Source organism: Ursus arctos, unplaced genomic scaffold, assembly GCF_023065955.2.
Source record: "Ursus arctos isolate Adak ecotype North America unplaced genomic scaffold, UrsArc2.0 scaffold_9, whole genome shotgun sequence".
NCBI lineage: Eukaryota > Metazoa > Chordata > Mammalia > Carnivora > Ursidae > Ursus > Ursus arctos.
In genome coordinates, this window is record NW_026623111.1 from 64443152 (window position 1) to 64466835 (window position 23684).

Consider the following 23684-nt stretch of genomic DNA (forward strand, 5'->3'; position numbering starts at 1 on the left):
CATAATATCTGAGATACATTCGTATATGAAGCATTCCTTATTGATTTGTAGAATTCCATTTTATTAGTGGGCCTCACTTATTGATTAGCATTAAAATTTTTTTTCTAGTTTAGAGCTATTATGAATAAAGCTACTATGAAAATTTTTGTATATATCTTTTTGTGGACACAGACATTCATATCTCTTGGATAAATACCCAAGAGTGGAATATTTGGGTTATAGAGTACACATGTTTAGTTTTAGTGGATAACTGCCAGTGGTTTTCCAGAGTGTAGATCACTTTACACTCCCATCGAGTATAGATGAGATTAGTTCCCCCGCATCCTCACCAATACTCAAATTTGTTGGTGTTTTAAATATTACTCTTTCTAATGGAAGTATAAAGGTATCTACTTGTGCTTATAATTTGCATTAACCTAATGAATATTGAGGTTGTTGGGTACCTTTTAATATGCTTATTGGGCATTGGGATATTATCTCTAGTGAAGTGCTTATTTAAGCATTTTGTCTGTTTTTTAATTGGGTGGTTCATCTTTTACTGATTTACAGAAGTTTTAAATATATTCTGGATGGGAGGTTTTTTTCTTGTTTTTTTTTTTTTGTTTTTTTTTTGTTTTTTTTTTTTTTTGCCAAATACATGGATTGCAAGTATCTTTTCTATTGGTGGCTTGCATGTTTCACTTTTTTTTTAAGCTTTTTGTTGAATAAGTTACAGAAGAGGCTTTTTTTTTTTTTTTTAAGATTTTATTTACTTGATGGAGAGAGAGAGACAGTGAGAGAGGGAACACAAGCAGGGGGAGTGGAAGAGGAAGAAGCAGGAGAGCCGGATGTGGGGCTTGATCCCAGGACCGTGGGATCATGACCTGAGCCAAAAACAGACGCTTAATGACTGAGCCACCCAGGCACCCCTAAGGAGGCTTAATCAGAAAGACCAAAGCCCATGTCATCATCAGACTCCTCTGATTCTTCTTTCTTTGCTTCCACTTTCTTCTCAGCTGGAGCAGCAGTAGTGGAAGGAGCAGGACCTCTTGCTGGCACAGCGCCAGCTGCTGGGGCAGCTCCACCAGCCCGTACATTACATATGAGGCCACCAATGTTGACATTGGCCAGGGCCTTAGCAAACAAGCCCGGCCAGAGAGGTTCAACATTCATACCTGCTGCTTTAATGAGGGTATTGATCTTAGCCTCTTGTGACCTCATCGTCCTGCAGGATGAGGGCCAAGCAGATGCAGGCGATCTCCGAGACTGAGGCCATGATGCGGGCATGTGCTGAGCGGGCACCGTCAGGTGCAGTGCTAGTCGCCAGATGAAGTGAGGGCCTCACCCCAACATGGTATTACCTTCCTTGGAAGGACAGAGCACCTTAGTGGCAGCTGAGGAAAGCATGTCTCACTTTTTTAATGGTGACTTTCATAGATATCTTAATTTCAAAGAAACGTATCCATTTTTTATTCTTACAAAATCTTTTTTCTTGTGAGAACTTTTAAGAACTACTTTTCTAGCAACTTTCAAATATGCAATACACAGTATTATTAACTATATTCACCATGCTGTACATTACATCCCCATGACTTATTTATTTTATAACTGGAAGTTTGTATCTTTTGACCACCTTCACCCATTTTCCCATCCCCCACTCCTGGCCTCTGGCAGCTACCAGTCTGATCTGCATCTCTGTGTTTGGTTTGGTTTTATTTTAAATTCTACTATAAGAGAGATCATTTGGTATTTGTCTTTCTCTGACTTATTTCATTTAGCATAATGCCCTCAAGATCTATCTGTCTCGTTGCAAAAGACAAGATTTTCTTCCTTTTTTATGGCTGAATAATATTCCATTATATTTACATACATTTTCTTTATCCATCCATTCATAGATGAACACTTACGTTGTTTCCATATCTTGGTTATTGTAAATAATGCTGCAATGAACATAGGAGTTTATATGTCTTTTCAAACTAATGTTTTTATTTTCTTTGGATAAATACCCAGTAGAATTGTTGGATCACAGTGTGGATTTTTTTTTGAGGCATCTTTATACCATTTTCCATAGTGGCTGCACTAATTTACATTCCCACCAATAGTACATGGTTTTCTTTTCTGTGTATCTTTGCCAACACTTGTTATTTCTTGTCTTTTTAGTAATAGCCATTCTAACAGGTGTGAGGTGATATCTTATTGTGGATTTGACTTGTATTTCTCAGATTATTAGTGATGTTGAACCTGTTTTTATGTGCCTTTTGGCCATCTGTATATCTTTGGAAAAATGTCTATTCAGTTCCTCTGCCCTTTTTTTTTTTTTTTTGAAAGCGAGAGAGAAGGTGAACATGGGGGTGGGAAGAGAGAGAGCGGAGAGAGAGAATCTTAAGTAGGCTTCATGCTTCATGCCTAGTGAGGAGCCTGACATGGGGGTTCCATCTCACAACCCCGAGATCGTGATCTGAGCCAAAATGAGGAGTCAGATGCTTAACCAACTGAGACACCCTGGTGCCCCTCCTCTGCCATTTTTTAATCACTGTTTTATTTTTTTGCTATTGAGTTATATGAATTTTTTCAATATATGTCAAATATTGAACCCTTATCAGATATATGATTTACAAGTATTTTTGTCCCACTCTGTAGGTTGCCTTTTTATTTTGTTGATGGTTTCCTTCACTTGAAACTTTTTAGGTTGATATAATCCCCTTTATTTATTTTTGCTTTTGTTGTCACCACTTCTTGACTCAGATCTAAAAAGATATTGCTAAGACCAGTGTTGAGGAACTTACCACCTATGTATTATTGTAGGAGTTTATGGTTTCAGGTCTTATATTCATGTCTTTAATTCATTTTGAGTTTATTTTTGCATATAGGGTAAAATAGTGGTCCAGGTTCATTTTTTTGCATGTGGCTGTCCAGTTTTCTCAGCACTATTTATTGAAGACACCATCCTTTCTCCATTGTATATTCTTTCATCCTTTGTTGTAAATTAATTGACCATATATGTGTGGGTTTATTTCTGGGCTCTCTGTTCTGTTCCATTGATCTATGTGTCTGTGTTCATGCTGATACCATACCATTTTGATTACTATAGCTTTGTAATAGTTTGAAATCAGGGAGTGTGATGCCTCCAACTTTGTTGTTTTTTCTCAAGATTGCTTGGTTATTCAAGGTCTTTTATGGTTCCATACAAATTTTAGGTTGTTTGTTCTATTTCTGTGAAAAATGCCATTGGAATTTTGATAGGGATTTCATTGAATCTGTAGATTGCTTTGGGTAGTATGGGCATTTTAACAATATTAATACTTTCAATCCATGACTATGGAATGTCTTTCTTTTTATTTTTGTCTTCAATTTCTTTCGTCAATGTCTTACAGTTTTCAGTGTACAAATCTTTCACCTGGGTTAAATTTATTCCTAGTTATTTTATTCTTTTGATGTAATTATAAATATGATGTTTTCTCTTCCTAATAATTTGTTATTCATGTATAGAAACACAACAGATTTTTAAAAATTTAAATTCAATTTAATTAACGTATAGTGTATTAATAGTTTCAGAGGTAGAATTTAGAGATTCATCAGTTGCATATAACACCCAGTGCTCATTTCATCAAGTACCCTCCTTAATGCTGATCACCCAGGTACCCCATCTTCCACCCACCTCTCTTCCAGCAGCCCTTAGTTTGTTTCCTACAGTTAAGAGTCTCTTAAGGTTTGTCTCCCTCTCTGTTTCCATCTTATTTAATTTTTTCCTTCCCTTTCCTTTTGTGCATCAGTTTTGTTTCTTAAATTCTGCATGTGAGTGAAATCATGATATTTGGCTTTCTCTGATTTATTTCGCTTAGCATAATACCCTCTAGTGCAGCCACGTCATTGCAAATGGCAGGATTTCATTCTTTTTGATGACTGAGTAATTTTCCATTGTATAGTTATACTGTATCTTCTTTATCCATTCATCTGTTGATGGACATCTGGGCTCTTTCCATAGTTTGGCTGTTGGAAACACAACAGATTTTTGAGCATTGGTTTTGTACCCTACAACTTTACCGAATTCATTTATTCTAACAGTCATATTTCTTATATTGTTTGGTTTTATTCATTTTAGTAACTTTTGTTTTATTGTAATTTAATATGTAATAATATTTGATTTTAAAATTTTTATTTGCCTCACTATATTATATCTTCAAAGACTAAGGTTATTTAAAATAATCTTTAGTATCACACAGAATCTTATATAGCATTTTAAAAAGCCTAGGTGCTCAGTTAGCATTTTTGGATGATTTAATCTGGCAATATTAAATGATTATTATTTTTTTAAAGATCTTATTTATTTATTAGAGAGCGAGCAAGAGAGAGAGCACAAGCAGGGGAAGCAGCAGGCAGAGGAAGAAGCAGGCTCCCTGCTGAGCAAGGAGACGGACATGGGGCTTGATCCCAGGACCCCGGGGTCATGATCTGAGCCGAAGGCAGATGCTTAACTGACTGACCCTCTCATGCGCCCCAATGATTATTTAAATCCCTGATTTAAATTAGGTTTATTAGTCATTCCTTATTATTATTGTAAAAAAGTAATTTCTTATTCTTAGATACTGGAATTTACGTATTAGGGAATGAGTAAGATAGCATCTAGCCCAAACTCTGCACCTCACTTTCTTAATTGATTAAAGTTGAGAGTTTGAGTAGACAATTTATAATGCTCTGGCAAGTTGTATGATGTGATTACTATAAAAGTTTTATCACTTTTTAAGGGGTTTTTTGGGTGTGTTTTTAATACAGACTAGTTGATAAGTTGTGAAACAATAATTTAAAAGTTAGGTTAAATCACAAAATTTCTGTGAGACACTGTCATCTTTGAGTATAATGTTGTTAGTATAAAATATAGGGATGTAAGATTAAGGGGGCTTTGTTATGAGTATGAAGAATACGAATAATAAGCCAATAAAAAATGAACAAACCATCTAATGTATTAATTTAAATGCCCAGAACAATAAAGTAGATGTATAAATATAGATATGGGAAATAGTATATGTGCATAGTTGTGTATGTGTATATATAGAAAGAATGAGATATTCCATGTTAATGAATTTTCAGATAGCTGAATTTTATCCCTCAAATTTAAAAAATAATTTTAAAAATGTCAATTTTTATTTTAAAGCTTAGTAATATTTCCTTGCTTTATTAGAGTAGTTTCTCTTTTCTTTTGGAGTTTGGTGCTTTTTCTGTCAGTTTATCTTTCTTACAAGTCAATTTGATTCATTGTATTTTTGAGAAATCATATAACCAAGGTTTAGAAAATACTGTATGGGTTGAGAATCAGTACGTGTTGAATAGTAGTTTGAAGGTGTGCCCTACAAAATACAAATCACAAATTTGAATGAGTTTGGGCCCTATTTGTGTGTGTGTGTGTGTATTTTCCTATTTGTATATTTTTATTTCTTGACTATATTCTGGATGATGTTCTGAATAATTGGCAATGCTATTAGGTTTGTAAAATGCATTAACTAATGCTTTTAATATATATTAAGACAAAAGGGATTAAAAAATAGTATAATACTTAGGTACCCACCACTCAGTTTAAGAAATAAAATACTGTTTTATTATTTACCAATACTGTTAAATATTTGAATGCTTGTGATATGTTGTTTTAGGCATTGTATGTATAGCAGTCAACAAAACAAACAAAAATCCTTGTCCTCATAGAGTTTGTATTTTAGGAAGGAATTTGCCATTGCCTAATAATTCTCATTGTTACTGTTTTTAGCATTTCCGCCATCCTTTTTTTTTTTTTTTTAAGATTTTTATTTATTTATTTGAAAGAGAGAGAGTGTGATTTAGCACATGAATGGGGGAGAGGGGCAGAGGGAGAAGCAGACTCCCCAATGAGCAGGGGTTCCAAGTTCCGGGGCTTGATCCCAGGACCTGAGATCATGACCTGAGCTGAAGAGAGAGACTTAACCAATGGAGCCCCCTGGACACCTCTCCCGCATCTGTTTTAGAGTGCTGATTTGAATCTTATGTGGTCGTGAATATTAGGCAGAAGAGTTAGTAGAAGTGATTGCGAATAAAGAATATATAGGCACTGTCTGACAGCATAAGGGGTGTTCTATCAGTGCATTTGGCTTGGTGGAGTTTGTTTTGTACACACTAAGACATTCAATCTTAATTTTGTTTCACTGCCTAGTTAACACTATGCTATTGTTGGTGACCTTAGTTCCATTAGGTCCACAAGAGGAAAAGGTTCTGGGTCACCTCAAATAACATTCTTGTGTGTCTGTGTAATACACAGTTGAAGGAAATATAGCTTCTTTTTTAAGGCATTTGAAAGAAAGTTGACTTATTTATTTATTTATTTATTGTTAAAGAGAGGGAGGCAAACCATAAGAGACTTTTTTTTTTTTTTAAGATTCATTTATTTATTTGAGCGAGAGAGAGAGAGAGCAGGCGCACATGCCCACACCCAAGTGTGGGGAAGGACAGAGGGGAACAGAGAATTCCAAGCAGACTTCCTGCTGAGCATGGAGCCATTGGGGGGGGGCGCTCAATCCTACAACCCCAAGATCACAATCTGAGCTGAAATCAAGTCATATGCCCAACTGACTGAGCCACCCACACACCCCAAAAGTTGACTTTTTAGTTTAAATTCAAAACTAAAACTTTTTCAAGGAAAAGTGGCACTTTAGATCCAGTAACTTAGAGTCACAGATTCACTTTCTTGTGATGGATTTGCAAACTTTTTTTCTTTTTTAAGTAGGCTCTATGCGCACTGTGGGGCTTGAGCTCACAATCCCCTAGGTCAAGAGTCTCATAGTCTATCGACTAAGCCAGCCAGGTTTTCCCTGGGCTTGAAAACTTAAAAAAAAATTGTGATGTACTGTAAAGGGAACTGGAAGAAGTGATACCTTAGAATTACAGATTTAGTGTTTCTTATGATGGACTAGGAACTTGTAACAAAAAAAAAAAATCTGTGGTGTACTATAAAGAAAACCACAAACTAGAGCACGATGAAAGAAACCAGGATAAATAGAAATGAATAAACATCAAAGTTAACATTAGACTATATAGTGTCCTCTGAACATTATTTTTATTTGGTGGTGTTTTAGGTATCGTCAGATCCTGGAAAAAGCCATTCAGTTATCTGGGGCGGAACAACTAGAAGCTTTGAAAGCTTTTGTGGAAGCAAGTAAGTGGAATGAAAATTCCATGTTTGTCTTGTATTATTGAATTAGGACTTCAAAGCTTGCTCAAGGTTGTTTTATATCAAGTTATCGGTATAATTCGCTTTGAGATTCAATTAAATATACATTGAAATTCATTTTAGAATTTAAACTATTCAGTACTTTATTTTTCAATAAGTTGTCTTCAGAGTTACATTACCAATTAAGGTTTTGTACAGTAATTGATACAGTGATGAAAGACAATGTAGCATAATGATAAAAAGAATAGTCTAGATTCAGTCTGGTTAGTTGTTTTATTAGTTGTGTGTTCTTGGGTAAGTTAATTCCTTTGTGCCTCCATTTCTTTGTCTATAAAATGGGGATATGATAGCCGCCCTGTAGAAATGCTAGGAGGTTAAGTGAGTTAATATACCTAGTAAAGGGCTTTGAATAGTACCTGGCATGTAGTAAGTGCTATATAAGTGTTAATTGTTATTAACGTTAACATTCCATTTGAACGGGAACTAGAAATTTCCATTCTTCAAGATATTCTCACCTACTCCCTGACTTCAAACATATCCAGTTATTTTGAAAATTACTCAAAATTCAGTCTGGAATTGATACTGAGTTACCAATATTAATGACGCTTGAGAGTGCTTTAGAGTGTACAGCATGCTCTCACACACATTCTCGTGAGAAGTGCTGGTTTGTGTAGGAATTTCTTTCTAACAGTTTTAAGTGCCTAATGGCACTTGAAATGAAACTATTTTCTCAGCTGTATCCGGTTGTATCCAAGAATGAATTATGATTAATATATCACGAACTGATTACAAGCTTGCTCCAGGTTACCGTAAGTTACTGTCTCAAAAAATTGGGGCCTGCAATGTGTGTTGAACTGGCAGTGGCTTCAGAAAAACTGTTAGGAATGATTTTTATTGAGAACATGGCATTGTAGTAGCAAAAGAAATAGTGATCTTTATTATAAAGTTTGACCTTTAGATAAACTTTGAATCCGGTGAACTAGTGAAAAGCAGTCTACTGAAAATCATTTACATCAGCTGAACAGTTTTTGAACCATCGTTTATTTTCCCAGTAACTGCTGATCTCAGACTTAATTTATCTGAGCAGTGGTCACAAGCATGATGCATCTTTTAAAATATAAAAATAGCGATAATAATAATGAACATTTGTTGAGTGCTTTGTGCTCCATGTTGTTTAAAGTGCTCTATGTATAGTGCATTTAAGCTTCACAGCAGCCTTAGCCACATCGTACAGACGAGGAAACAGAAACACGGAGAAGTTAAGTTCCTTGTTTGGGGCCATCTGATCAGGAGTGGTGGAAGCAGCATGGCTTCAGAGCCTTCATCCTTAATCACATACTGTAATAAAAACTCATAAGTGTTTATAAATAATGTCATTAAATATGTATGTACATCTAGTGCTGACTTCAGTGAGCAATTCTGTGAATTTTTGTTTTTATTGGGAAAGTACAAGCAGCGGCAACTGTCACTACTTGCTCTATTTAAATTTCATGAAAATTATCTCACTGTTTCTTCTTTAACTACTTTTTGTAACCAAGTGGGAAATAAGTACATACATAAAAATATAGGTGGTTCTGTGCCTTCCCTTTGTAGAAAAATAAGGAGGAGAAGGAATAATATAAAATTCTCAAATGTAAAACAAAACTTTTCCCCAGCCATTTCTATTTCTTAGAAAAATTATGGGATTTTTACAGGTTTGGTGCAGTCATTATGTAATCAAATAATTCAACATAAGGAAAACTGATTCTATAATATAAGATGATATGGGTGTGGAAATCCCTGAATAATGCATGGAAGGTTGTACTTATATATATTGTTTTTAAAGTTAATTTTAGGTAAAAAGTGATTGCTTAATGAAAACTTATAAATTACTCATGTTTTCTTATCTTTTTTTTTTTTTTTGACAAGTGGTAAATGAGAATGTCAGTCTCGTGATCTCTCGACAGTTGCTGACTGATTTCTGTACACATCTCCCTAACCTGCCTGATAGCACCGCCAAAGAAATCTATCATTTCACCTTGGAAAAGATCCAGCCTAGAGTCATTTCATTTGAGGAGCAGGTAAAAATCTAGAGCAGTGATTTTTGAACATGAGATAGCAGCAGTTATTTTGAGAGATATTACATTTTTAAAGGAGGTGATCATCCAATTTTATTTTCGACAAAACAGTGTGCCAAACAGCACGTTACAATGTAAAAATAAATATTAGGACGTTGTAACTCCAGCTGACATTTGCTCAGATACTACAGTTTGATTTACGAACCAAATATTACTCTTTGGGCAATTTTTAAGAATGAGTAAATTGTTAATAAGGCTAAAGTCATAGGAAAACTCCAGCATTATATATGCAGTTAACATAAAAGTAAAATTTAATATTTAAACTAAATTATTGCCATAATTCACATTGCAGACGTGTTAATTTCAGTATCAGTATTTTGATATTCTGTGAATGCAAAATTCATTTAAAAAATTGGGGTGTCTAGTTAAACTTGTACTGTTTACTTCTCAGCTTAATACGTTGAATGAAAGCATTATCACAATAGATTAATGTAGCATTCATTTATTTTAGTCACTAATGTCAGTTGAAATAATTTAACATGTCTACCTACTATTCCAGGTTGCTTCAATAAGACAGCATCTTGCATCCATATATGAGAAAGAAGAAGATTGGAGAAATGCAGCCCAAGTGTTGGTGGGAATTCCTTTGGAAACAGGACAAAAGTATAGTAAATAGTGGATATTGGATGGGGATGTATATAGGATATGTATCATTGTTCACTTATGTCTTTTCTCACATTGTAATGAAAGAAACATTGTAAACAATTTAATAAGTACAAAAATTTTGTAGTATGTAAAAAGGTGATAAGTGCTATAAAGAAAAGTAAAGGGAAAGTGGGGAACAGGTTGTACCATTAAGTAGGGTAATTGAAGTGGTAGGATGGTCCAGATACATCTTCTCAGACACTTGAAGGAAGTAAGGGAGTGGCTATGAGCTAAGGGAAGACTATTAGTAGATCCTCTTAGAGAGGATGGCTAATGTAAAGGCCCTAAGACAGGAGCATGCCTGGAGTGTTTTCAGAAGATCAAGGATACCAGTGTGGGTGGAGTGGAGTGAGCCAAGGAAAGGTGGGGGGCTGAGATCAGAGACGACTGACAGCCAGCTTATGTAGGTTCTTGTAAGTCATTGTAAGGCCTTTAGCTTTTCTTTAAGTGAAATGAGGGGGAGCCATTGGAGGATTTTGTATGGAAGAGTGACATGATCTGACTTATATTTTAGAAAATCATTCTGATGACTGGGTTGAGAATAACTGTAGGCAAGTAGTGATAGAAGGACATGAGTTAAGAGGTTTATGTACTACTGCAGAGAAGATGAAGATTGTGAGAAATGTTGGATTCTGGATATGTTTTAAAGGTAGAGCTAAGGATTTTCTGGTGCTTAGATATCTGAGTATGAGAAAAAAAGCCAAAATAAATCCTGGTTTTGGTCTGAACAACTGGAAACATGGAATCGCCATCTAGTGAGTATTGAAGAATAGTCTTGGAGGGAAGATCAAGAGTTCCATTTTGGACATGTGATAACCAAGTGGAAGTATCTAGTAGGGGTTGAATGTATTAATCTGTAGTTTAGGAGAGAGATCTGGGCTACATTTGGAAGTCATTGATGGAATTTAAAGCCATTATATCGATGAGATCCCCAAGGGAGGAAATACAGATAAGACTGAGTACTGATTCCTGGAGCACTGTGGCATTAAAGAGCTCAGGGGCAGGAGGAAATGAGAAGGATTTAGGTAAGAAGAAAACCAGAAGAAGTGGAGTGTGGTGGCCTAGAAGCCAAATGAGGAAAACATATCAAGGAGCAAGTGATCAGCTATGGTGTTCTAGGTCAAGTAAGATGAGGAGTGAGAGTCACCCATTGGAGTTAGTGATGTGGATGTCATTGAGACACTTGACAAAAGCTGTTTTGGTGAAATGGTAAGCGTGGTTGGAATGGGAAGAGAAGAATTAGAGATGGTATGTATAGGCAACTCTTTGCAAAAGTTTTCACAAAAGGGAACAGAGAAATAGGGTAGAAGCAGCAGAGATTATCTTTTCTTTCATGATTTTTCTTTTATTTTTTGGAAAGCAACAATTTGATATGGGGGAGTAAGGGAGAGGATTCTGGCAGGAGTAGATAGGAGGGGAAGGAAACTAGTGGAGGGATAGGCTTTAGGTAGAAGCACAGATAATTCATCTGTGACTGAGTTTCTCAACCCCAGCACTGTTGACATTTTAAATGGAATAATTCTTTGGTTTCAGGGTTGTGCTGTGTGTTCCAAGATGCTTGGCAAGCATCCCAGACCTTTATCATTAGATGCCAATAGCATCGTCGCCCCTATTTGTGACAATCAGCATGTCTGTAGACATCGCCACACGTTCCCTGATGGGCAGAATAGCCCCCGGTGATCTACAATAACAGCCAGGAATACAGAGTATGTGGGTGCTGATATTAGCAATGTGGTGGTGGAGTTTAGGCAAGTATTCTTTGATGGCTTCGGTGTTCTTAGTGAAGTCAGAATCGGTCATCAGCTGGAGATGTGGATGAGGGTGGGAGTGTTGAAGTTGGGGGAAGACAAAAAAGGAGAAAAAATAGTCTAGGAGAGTGAGTGGACTAGGAATATACTTGGCAACATTAAGGGCTCATCTGAAGAGTGTAGTGATTGAAATGAGATCATTCAGATTGGTTAAGTGTTTTTCTCCATCAGAGTTCAGCTACATGGGTACAGGAAAGGAGTAGGCAAACTTAAGTTTAATCACAGTTATGATGTTGCCCAGCAAGTGTGACAGCAAGAGATGGACAAGGGAGATGAGTGCATATTCAATTCAGTAATTAACAGTGATTGACCATAGGGGATAAACTAGGTAAGGAGTGAAGTGAGGCCTTTAAGGGGAAGAAGACAGTAACAATATAATGAGTTCAGTGGTTTAGAGGTCGCAGTGAGTTGTCGGGTTTGGGATGCTAGACTAAGTGAGAGGGAGAAACAATTAGAATTAAGATGATAGTTTATAACTTTTATTCAGTTAATCTTATCTTTTGATAAGTATTTTTAAAAACATCTGTACTTTATGAAACATTCTTCTCAAGTACATTGTACGAAAAAAAATTAACCTTGTTAATTTTTATTTCTTTAATGGTTTGGAAAGGTTGGGCTTTCTTATTTGCTTTGGTCTTACTCTGGAGCATTTTCTTCGTAGTACAGGGCAATTGATTTATTTTCACTAGTAGTTTAAATAAATATAAAATTAGGTATTGTTCTTTGAAGTGACGGTAATTATCATTTTGATAGTCCTGTAGCATTACCTTTATCTGTGAGGATATCAGAGAACTGAAACTTTAGCAGTTTTATAAACAAATTAACCTTAAAGTGATTAAAAGTTGAATCTGGATAAACGATTGAGAACTTGCTTCTCTAAACAATGATTTACTCTGATAATTACAGTAATTTAATAGATATAGTTGGCATAAAATTGGAAAATTCAAAAAAGGATAGTGCTGTTTATAGAAGTTCATGTAAATTTGAGTTGTGAATGGAAATAGTATAGTACAAAATGCTAGTAATATATGACTTATGGAAAAAATTCAAATTAGTATAAAAAAATTTAAAAAGTAAACAATTTCAGAGCTTGGGCCATGTAAGTTGTAAACTCCGTTCTTGCCACATGGTGGCATCACTTTTGCTGGTAATAAAAAGGATTAATTTTTCTGTAAGGATTAATCTTGAATTTTGTGAGTTTTGAATTATGTGAGGTGTTTGGTTATGCATTTCTTGCATAAAATGTGGCCACTGAGATAAAGAAAATGAAAACCACCTGTAATCTCCACACCTAGAGATAATTGCTATTACTATCCTCATATGTATGTACAGAAATACATTTTAATGGTATCTTACATGCTGGGTTTTTTTTTTTTTTTTTTAAGATTTTATTTATTTATTTGACAGAGAGACAGCGAGAGAGGGAACACAAGCAGGGGGAGTGGGAGAGGGAGAAGCAGGCTTCCCGCTGAGCAGGGAGCCGGATGCGGGGGCTTGATCCCAGGATGCTGGATCATGACCTGAGCTGAAGGCAGACGCTTAATGACTGAGCCACCCAGGTGCCCCTTACATGACTGTTTTATCCTGTTTTTTCACTTAGCAAAAATACATGACTATTATCATATAGTAATGATTATAACAACTGTATATTATTCTACCGTCTTTATGTACCACAATTTAGTTTACTGTAAATATCATCATAGGTGATTCCCAGTTATATCCTGATAGATATTTATGAGTAACTTTACAGATGAATATTCCTTGTACATATGTGTACACATCCCTGATTATTTTCTTGGGATTTATTGTCTAGAGGTAAAATGTAGGAGATAGGAATATATGAATTTTAAAGCGTTCAAAGGGTGGTTGGAAAATATATTGCCAAATTGTTTTCCAGGATGGTTTACTCATTTATAGCCCCAACAGCAGTATATGATACACCCCTCAACCGGGCATTTTTTCTTTTAAGTTATTTGACTTGTGAGATTATCTGAGGATTGAAGGAAGCTAAAATACAATGGGACAGTCATGATAAAAATAAGAAAAATTCAATAAAACTTATTTTGGAAATAAGTTTTTGGATTTTCTCTAATGCAGTAAAAATTTGATTCCCTTATATTAACAGAATATATATAATGAAAAAAAAGTATTTTCTTCAACTCCTAAAAATTTTGTTGATACTATATTTAGTCATTCTGTGTTTTTCTGTTACATCCTAGGCAGTACAATGTAGATTATAAGCTGGAGACTTACCTGAAGATTGCTAGGCTATATCTGGAAGATGATGACCCAGTCCAGGCAGAGGCTTACATAAATCGAGCATCATTGCTTCAGAATGAATCCACCAATGAACAGTTACAGATACATTATAAGGTAACAGATGAACTGATTCGGGATTGATTTTGTATTGGAAAAGCCTGCTCTACTAAGATGCTCCAGAACATCTGATAAACGGTGTTATATGTTAGAAATTCTCTCTCTTATTTTTTGCTTTGATTTTTAATTGTTTCCCCTAATTGAAAAATTTCTCTCTATAGGTATGCTATGCACGTGTTCTTGATTATAGAAGAAAATTCATCGAAGCTGCACAAAGGTACAATGAACTCTCTTACAAGACAATAGTGCACGAAAGTGAAAGACTAGAGGCCTTAAAACATGCTTTGCACTGTACCATCTTGGCATCAGCAGGTAAACATGTAATTCGTGCTTTCATGAACAGTCAGTTACCTTTGCTTAATAATTTCAGGGTCATTACTACTGGAGGACTTAGCAGGGAACTATTTTTCAAGGGGATGTGTTACTGCAATTATAATTATGGTAAATTTATTTTAAACATTTAAACAGTGAAAAACAGCAATAAAATGGATTGCTAACTTAAAAAAATTTTAAATATGCATTATAAGTCAATTACCCACATGTGTTAGGAGTAATTAAGAGAGATAATATGAAGTTTAGTTTGCATAATATGTCTCTTAAAAATGAATAACAAAATTAGGTGAGAATTGTATAGAGGGAAATAAAAATTAAAATCTAGGAATTGATAATAACATACTGTTTTGGGGATTCTTTTTTAACCTTCAAGCCTTAGTTTTAGATCTCACGTTTATCCTTTTCTTTGGTAAATATGAAAAATAAACTATTCTTTGTTCTTTTTTACTAAATTATAGCATGTAAATCACTCAGTTTATAAAGCAGAAAAGGCATTGAGAAGAAATGCTGATAATTCTAAGCCATGGCTTTTCTAAATCCTTTTTAGATTGTTTATTGATCTGTATTTACTTGAGAGCCTAATGACATGTTCACAGTACACATTTCATTCTTTATGAAGCAGTGGCCTTACTTATTGTATTTTTGTTACTGAAAAGGCAGTACATAAAATGGCACTGCTTCCAGTTCTAAAGAACTTTTACTGGTTACTTGGATTTCCTTCAGTGTGAAAGTATCTGTGTATATCCTCTTTTTTTATAAACGGTAGCATGATATACATACTTTTGTAACCTGCTTTTTTCCTATACCTGTATATTGGCAATCTTTGTATGTCAATACATATCACTCATTCTTTTTGGAATAGCAGTTACGAGTATTCACTAATTCAGTGTTGGCAGCAACTTTGTAGAACATAACTGCCACAAATCAGGACAATTGACTATATTTTAGTAGGCAAAAATGGAGTCATAACATAGTTTCTTATTGGAGAAATAGATTGTGAGAATATTTGATGCTCATTTGTTTCCCTTAGGACAGCAGCGTTCTCGGATGCTAGCTACTCTTTTTAAGGATGAAAGGTGCCAGCAACTTGCTGCTTACGGGATCCTAGAGAAAATGTACCTAGACAGGATCATCAGAGGAAATCAACTTCAAGAATTTGCTGCCATGTTGATGCCTCACCAAAAAGCAACTACAGCTGATGGTAACGATCGTGTCTTATAAATTTGTGGGAGTAAATATTTAGGTACACACTAGTGGAAAGTGTGTTAAATTTGAAGCATCTTGATATCTTTCTGTAACATTTTTCTGTTAACACTTGATGACCAAAAAGGAGTATTATATTGACTGAAAATGAGTACTATATACAGACGGTTTGAATTATAAAAATAGCCCTATTGGAAAGCATATTGTAGGATAATGCGTTTTTGGTAATTGTAAGGGCAGAGTGCCTGGTTTTTAAAAAACTCAAACCCTTTGATAAGTACCTTAATTAATTTTAAGCATCAGTTTTTAACGGTATAATTATCCAGTCCTATTTTAGATAGAGTAAAATTTGGCACAGTAGCTTGCTTAACGTTATTCAGGGTGGAAGTGTTGCTAGTAAGAATAAACTTGGTGTCATGTTTCCTAGTTAAGGGATGTATTTGCTTTGTCAGGCTACCTTTTCCAGAAAAGTTTTTAATGGTTGTTCACTTATAACATCAGTCACTTCATATATGTTTGTCTACAGAGGTTTTAAAGTACCTTAAAACAATAACATATGTAATAATAAAAGTATAAACAGAGCATCAGAAACATGAAAGAAGTCAAGATAAACACAGATCTGTTAGGCTCACTTCCTTGGATTCAGTGTCGTCCTATATCAGAGAATTTAGCTATAAAGAGTCATTTATCCAGGGGTTTGCTGAAAGGTATACACTTCACCCAGTCTTACTGCCCTGAGTTAAACCAGATCACTGAAGGGTTTATAGTGACCTCCTGTTGAATTTTTCATTTAATTTATACTTTAAGAAGCAAACCAGTTGATTCTCATCTTTCTTTCTGAAGGAGGTATTTTTTTCTATAGGATATTCGTTATGCAATCCTCAGGAAAAATTCCTTCACAGTCTTGCAGTTGTGATTCTCCTGAACAGTTGTTTTTTATCTTATTAAACACACTTTGAGTTAATTAACTGATTGGTTTTTCTTATCTTGACTGCTAGAAAGCTTATTAAATTTGTAGCCCACCTATAAATAGTGTGTATGTATGTGTTTTGATTGTTGCTACTTTTATTTTCTGTGTATTCTGAGCAGCTTTAAATTCTTTTTGCAAGGGGATGTCTGAGAAACAAGTTAAAAGGTAGTTAAAAAGAAAAAGTTTCCAGAATTGATATAGTCAAGCTTCAGATTTGACTTTGAGCTTTCTGGCTACGAAAAAGAAAGTGAAAAGATTCTTTTCGAAAAAGGATACTTGCTAGGACCTCCCAGGATGCAAATGATTCTCAAATTTCTCATATGGAGCTATATAGAGAGGACAGATGTTTTGTCTTCTTCCATTTTAGGCCTTACAGTTTTCCTTATTTATCCCTTTTGGACATTTTTGTTTGTTGGCATTACAACCCTGCTGCATTAGCAATTTTGAGACGTAATTTTTTTTTAATTACAATTCATTGTTTTTTAGTATATTCCCAATCATATAATATTACTACTAATCTGCTTTCTGCTCAATAGATTTGTCTGGGGTGGGCTTTTCATATAAATGGAATCACACAATATATAGCCTTTCCATTTGGCAAAGTGTTTATCCATGTCGTAGCATTTATCAGTACTTTATTCCTTTTTATTGCCAAATAATATTCTATATATGAATGTACCACATTTTAGTACCTCATCAGTTGATGGACATTTAGGTTATTTTCACTTTTGGGCTATTAATAATGCTTCTATGAATATTCATGTAAAATTTAAAAAATTTTTAATTCAGTTAATTAACATCTAATGTATCATTGGTTTTAGAGATACAGGTCTGTGATTCATCAGTCTTTACCCAGTGCTCATTACATCATATGCCCTCTTTAGTGTCCATCACCCAGTCCACCGTGAGTCCATCACTCACTCATTACAACATCCTTCCACCTGCCTCCCCTCCAGCAACCCTCAGTTTGTTTCCTATGATTAAGAGTCTCTTAGGGTTTGTCTCCCTCTCTGGTTTTGTCTTGTTTTATTTTTTCTTCTCTTTCCCTATGATCCTCTGCCTTGTTTCTTAAATTCCACATATCAGTGAGATCATATGATAATTGTCTTTCTCTGATTCAGTTATTTCGCTTAGCATAATACCTTCTAGTTCCATCCAGGTCATTGCAAATGGCAAGATTTCATTTTTTGGCTGTGTAGTATTCCATTGTGTGTGTGTATGCCACATCTTCTTTATCCATCCATCTGTCATTTGGACATCTGGGCTCTTTCCATAGTTTGGCTATTGTGGACATTGCTGCTATAAACATTGGGGTGCAGGTGCCCCTTTGGATCACTACATTTGTATCTTTGGGGTAAATAACCACTAGCGCAATTGCTGGGTCATAGGGTAGCTCTATTTTCAACTTTTTGAGGAACCTCCATACTGTGGAGAGTGGCTGCACAAGCTGGCATTCCCACCAACAATGCAGTTCCCCTTTCTGTTCATCCTCACCAATATCTGTTGTTTCCTGACTTGTTAATTTTAGCCATTCTGACAGGTGTGAGGTGGTATCTCATTGTGATTTTGATTTGTATTTCCCTGATGCCAAATGATATTGAGCACTTTTTCATGTGTCTGTTGGCCATTTGTGTGTCTTCTTTGCAGAAATGTCTGTTCACGTCTTCTGCCCATTTCTTGATTGGATTATTTGTTCTTTAGGTGTGGAGTTCGGGATAAGTTCTTTATAGATTTTGGATACCAGCCCTTTATCTGATACGTCATTTGGAAATATCTTCTCCCCATTCTGTTGGTTGTCTTTTGGTTTTGTCAACTGTTTCCTTTGCTGTGCAAAACTTTTTATCTTGATGAAGTCCCAGTGGTTCATTTTTGCCTTTGTTTGCCTTGCCTTTTGGAGGTGTGTCTAGCAACTGCGGCCAAGGTTGAAGCATTTGCTGCCTGTGTTCTCCTCTAGGATTTTGATGGATTCCTGTCTCACATTTAGGTCTTTCATCCATTTTGAGTATTTTTGTGTATGGTGAAAGGAAATGGTCCTGTTTCATTCTCCTGCATGTGGGTGGCTGTCCAATTTTCCCAACACCATTTGTTGAAGAGACTCTTTTTTCCAGTGAATACTCTTCCTGCTTTGTCGAAGATTAGTTGACCATAGAGTTGAGGGTCCCTTTCTGGGTTCTCTATTCTGTTACATTGAGCTGTGTCTGTTTTTGTGCCAGTACCGTACTGTCTTGATTATTACAGCTTTGTAATAGAGCTGGAAGTCTGGAATTGTGATGCCACCAGTTCTGGTTTTCTTTTTCAACATTTCTTTGGCTTTGGAGCAGACTTCTAATAGTTCTGGTTTTGTGCTCTGCTGCTCTATCACTCGCCGGTAGCTGGCTGGTGGAGACGCCCCACCTGGGGCCTTTCTTCCCATATATCACCTCGGATTCACCTCTCCGCACCTCCTACCTTGCAAAAGTGTTCGTTTTTCTATTCGTAGAGTTGCAGCTATTCTTTTCTTAAATCTCTGGTTGAGTTCCCAGTTGTTTGGAATGACTTGATAGCTATGTAGCTAAATTCCTGGGACCAGAAGAAATTACGGTCTCCTACTCCTCCACCATCTTCCATGTAAAAAATTTTTGTATGAACACAGGGTTTTAATTCTTTTGGGTATTTACCTAGGAGTGGAATGACTGAGACATAGGATAACTCTGTGTTTAGTCTTTTGAAAAGTTGCGAGACTGTTTTCAAAAGCAGCTGCTCCTTTTTACATTTCCTGCCAGCTGTGTGTACGGGTTCTAATTTCTCCATATTTTCTCTCATATTTATTATCTGTCTTTTTGATTTAGATATCCTAGTGTATGAAGTGGTATCTCATCATTTTGATTTGCATTCCCAGCTTTTCATGTACTTATTGGCTATTTGTATATCTTTAGAGAAAAGTCTGTTCAGATCCTTTTCAGTTTTTAAATTGGGTTATTTGTCCTTTTATTACTAAATTATAGGAATTCTTTATATATTCCAGACCTGATCATTATCAGATGATTTGCAAATATTTTCTCCCATTCAGTGTGTTGTTTCTTCACTTTCTTGAGGGTATCTTTTGAAACACTAAAGTTTTTAATTTTGATGAAGTCCAGGGTATCTGTTTCTCCTTTTTGTTGCCTGTACTTTCAGTGTCATATCTAAGCAACCATTGCCTAATCCAAGGTCATGAAGATTTGCTCTGTTTTCTTCTGTAAGTTTTATAGTTGTAGCTCTTACATGTAGACATTTGACTCATTCTGAGTTCATGTTTTTGTTTAGGGTGTAAGGTAAAGGTCCACTTTTATTCTTTGCATGTGGATATCCAGTTGCCCTAGCACCATTTGTTGAAGAGTCTGTAAGTTCCCCATTGAATTATCTTGGTACCCTTATTGATAATCAGTTGACCATAAATGTGAGGGTTTATTTCTGGAGTCTCAGTTTTATTCCGTTATTCTATGTGCCTGTCCTTATGCCAGTACCACACTGTCTTAGCTGCTCTATCTTTATAGCAAGTTTTGAAATTGGGACGTGTGAGTCCTCCAACTTTGTTTTGTTTTGTTTTGTTTTGTTTCTCCCAAGATTGTTTTGGCTCCTCTGAGTCCCAGTGGAATGAATTTTAAAATCAGTTTGTCAATTTTGGGTGGGCAGGGGGACTCATTAAATGGGTGATAGGTATTAAGGAAAGCACTTGTGATGAGCACTGGGTGTTGGATATAAGAGATGAATCATTAGATTCTATACCTTAAACTAATGTAACACTATGATAACTAACTGGAATTTAAATAAAAACTTGAAAAAAATCATTGAAGTTAAAAACAACAACAACATTATGTCAATTATATCTCCATAAACCTGGAAATTAAAAAAAAAAAAAAAAAAGGATTGGGTGAGCCTAGCAGTCAGACACCTTCAGAATGGGGCCTTATGTCCAGCACTTCGTCAGGCCTTTTGTCACTTCACTTAGGGGAGGATGCTGTACCTGATGTCTCGTGGTTAGCTGGCCCTACCTCCAGACATTTCTCATCTTTGGCTCCCAGTAAGGGGCATATGGAATGCCCAAAAGAAGAGAGGTATTTCTGTTGAGCTGTACACGTATTGACTTTATCAAGCTTGCAGAACAGGTTACATGTTGGTTTTGTTGCTTCTTGATAATAAAGGTTGTGCTAATAGCAAGAAGAGTTAAGTTAATGAATCTGATAGCTATCCTAAGGAGGTAGAACCCCGAACCTAAAGGGTTAAATCCATTCAGCCAGTTAGTAACTACTTGCCAATCACTTATTTTCTAAATATGTTATTTGTATTTAGTTGTGTATTATTCAAACTCTACCAAATAAGGCATTTTCCTTCTACAATTTTGTAAGAGGAATAAAGAAAATGATTATGAGTTGTTACATGTGTAGAAATTTTTAGAAAAATAAGGATGAGTCTTTTAAAAGTGTAAAACAAGAGGCACCTGGGAGGCGCAGTCGGTTGAGCGTCTGACTCTCGGTTTTGGATCAGGTCGTGATCCACGTTGGGCTGTGCGTGGAGTCTGCCTGAGAGTCTCTCTCCCCTACCTCTGCCCCTCCTGCCCACTCACTCTCGCTCAAATAAATACATCTTTTTTAGAAAAAAATGTAAAACAAGTTTCAAGCTTGTAACTGTCTTATTTATATTTATTTAAGGTTCTAGCATCTTGGACAGAGCTGTTATTGAACATAATTTGTTGTCTGCAAGCAAATTATATAATAATATTACCTTTGAAGAACTTGGAGCTCTTTTAGAGATCCCTGCAGCTAAGGTATTTTCTTGTTTCCAATATATAAAAAAGAAGTTAAGAAAGTAAATTATTGATGTAATGAGAAAATATGTAATTGACAAATGTTGGCAACTGCATTAAAAAACACATAAAAAGCCTCAGGAAAATGGAAATAAACTATTTGAATGTTAAAGTAGTACTGTAATGAAATTGTCTTAGTTTTTTTTTTTTTTAAACTGTATTTTATGATAAAGTGACCTAGAATGAAAATCTTAAAGGGATTCCAGGTTATGATACCCATTTTGTGAGAATCTTTGTTTAATGTCTGTTTAAATCCACGTCATAGTGTTTTCTGATTTCTGATGAACTTGAGGTTTTGATACATGCCTTATTTCTTTTTCTGCTCTAGATTGACTCAAAGGTTAAATATTTCAACTGTTTGAAAGAATAACTGTGGTAATTCTCTAGGCTATTCTGTTGTAACTTTTATGCTTGATTTATCTTAATTTGACTGAGTTAGTAGGAAATTAATTTCCTTTTTAGTTATGATAAGGGTTTGGTTGGCTCTGTACAAATACCAACAAAAATACCAGTAGTATTTAGAGGGTATTTCAGGTATCATTTAAAAACATTCTCTTAATTTTAAATAAGTAAAAATAAGCAATCAGTTTACTTTTACCTGACTTACATACCTTAAAGTCATGTAGTAATGGGTCACATCTAAATTGATTTAGAATTTCCTAACACAGTTCCTTTACTTGTACACATTCCATACACAGTACAGGAAATGGAACAATTTGGGAACCAAAGCTAAAGTTCCCGTTAAAAGATACTTTCTTCTTAGGCTGAGACTTAGGGAAGTGAATATATATTTAACAATAAATGGTAGTACAGTCTGTTTAGGATTGATTGTGAGGGGCGCCTGGGTGGCACAGCGGTTAAGCGTCTGCCTTCGGCTCAGGGCGTGATCCCGGCGTTATGGGATCGAGCCCCACATCAGGCTCCTCCGCTATGAGCCTGCTTCTTCCTCTCCCACTCCCCCTCTCTCACTGGCTGTCTCTATCTCTGTCAAATAAATAAAAATAAAAATCTTTAAAAAAAAAAAAAAAAAAGGATTGATTGTGAAGATGGTCAGAGTTACTAAAATGACCAAGTCCTAAGCCAGTTTGCTTACACATAGTAAACATGAAACATGTCTTTAGGAGCTGGGTAGAGGACCTTTTGGTTCCCTTTAATGTCTTTATTTTTTTTAAGGATTTTATTTATTTATTTGAGAAAGAGAGAGGGAGAGCACAAAGGGAGGGAGAGAGGGAGAAGCAGAGCCCCCACTGAACAGGAAGCCTGATGTGGGACTCAATCCCAGGACCCCGAGATCATGACCTGAGCCGAAGGCAGATGCTCAATAGATTGAGCCACCCAGGCACCCCCCTTTAATTGTCTTTAAAATCCTTTTAATTTTTATTTATTTATGTAATTTTTTTAAAAAGATTTTATTTTTTTAATCACTTATGGGGCCCAAACTCAACCCTGAGATAAAGAGTCCCATGCTCTACCAGCTGAGGGAGCCAGGTGCCCCTTTTTAATTCCCTTTTAAATTTGAACATCATTCCTCCTTCAAAATATTACTTTCTTGAAGAATTTTTTAGGTGGTAAACACTGTGAAAATTTAAATGAAATAAAAAGAAAAACTAGTTTAGTTTTTTTTTTTGAGGTGTGGATCTCAGAATAAAAATTGTTAGTTTGGTTTTAAGCAGAGGAAGAAATTGGTAAGTGCTAGGTTCTTGTCCCAAAATCACAAGTAAAACAGATCCCAGTTAACTTAAAATAATCTATTATACCCAGAAAGAACTGGGGGATAAAATAGGCAGATTTACAAGATTAATCTTGTGATGAATGGCCGATGAACAGATACAGAAAATGTGTGGGTAGCTAAACCAAGAGACTTCAGTTCTCTTGTATGTAAGTAACTGTTAGATATGATAAAGTTTGTGAGAGTTCATTGTTTCTTTGTATTTTTTTTTACAGGCAGAAAAAATAGCATCACAAATGATAACAGAAGGACGTATGAATGGATTTATTGATCAGATTGATGGAATAGTTCATTTTGAAAGTAAGAGGTTTTGCTTATTTCTGTCGTAATGAAATGGCAGGAAACTCTTGTATATTTATGATTAGGACATGTTGAACAATTTCCTTTGACCCAGTATACTACTAACCGGAATGAACTTATTTCCCAAATAAATAATTTAAAATAATTTTTATGAACTTACATTCGTGACTCTACTTAATGCAGCATTTTTTATGCTGTGGAAAAATT

At 35.5% G+C, this 23684-nt stretch overlaps 1 protein-coding gene and 1 pseudogene across 3 annotated transcripts in view; one reads left to right on the plus strand and one right to left on the minus strand.

Moving 5' to 3' along the window:
- Positions 1–23684, plus strand: part of COPS4 (COP9 signalosome subunit 4) — a 36119-nt gene that overhangs the window by 8310 nt on the left and 4125 nt on the right. The window contains exons 3-11 of one of the 3 annotated variants that reach the window (XM_026509847.4): positions 7077–7156; positions 7906–7980; positions 9080–9231; positions 9788–9891; positions 13961–14114; positions 14279–14429; positions 15481–15651; positions 21294–21409; positions 23393–23477. In XM_026509847.4, coding sequence (XP_026365632.1) covers positions 7935–7980; positions 9080–9231; positions 9788–9891; positions 13961–14114; positions 14279–14429; positions 15481–15651; positions 21294–21409; positions 23393–23477 — 979 coding nt within the window. In that variant the 5' untranslated portion in view covers positions 7077–7156; positions 7906–7934. The remainder of the gene's footprint in view (positions 1–7076; positions 7157–7905; positions 7981–9079; positions 9232–9787; positions 9892–13960; positions 14115–14278; positions 14430–15480; positions 15652–21293; positions 21410–23392; positions 23478–23684) is intronic. The other 2 variants (XM_026509845.4, XM_026509848.4) reach the window with 2 other exon arrangements.
- Positions 919–1255, minus strand: LOC113263207 (60S acidic ribosomal protein P1-like; annotated as a pseudogene).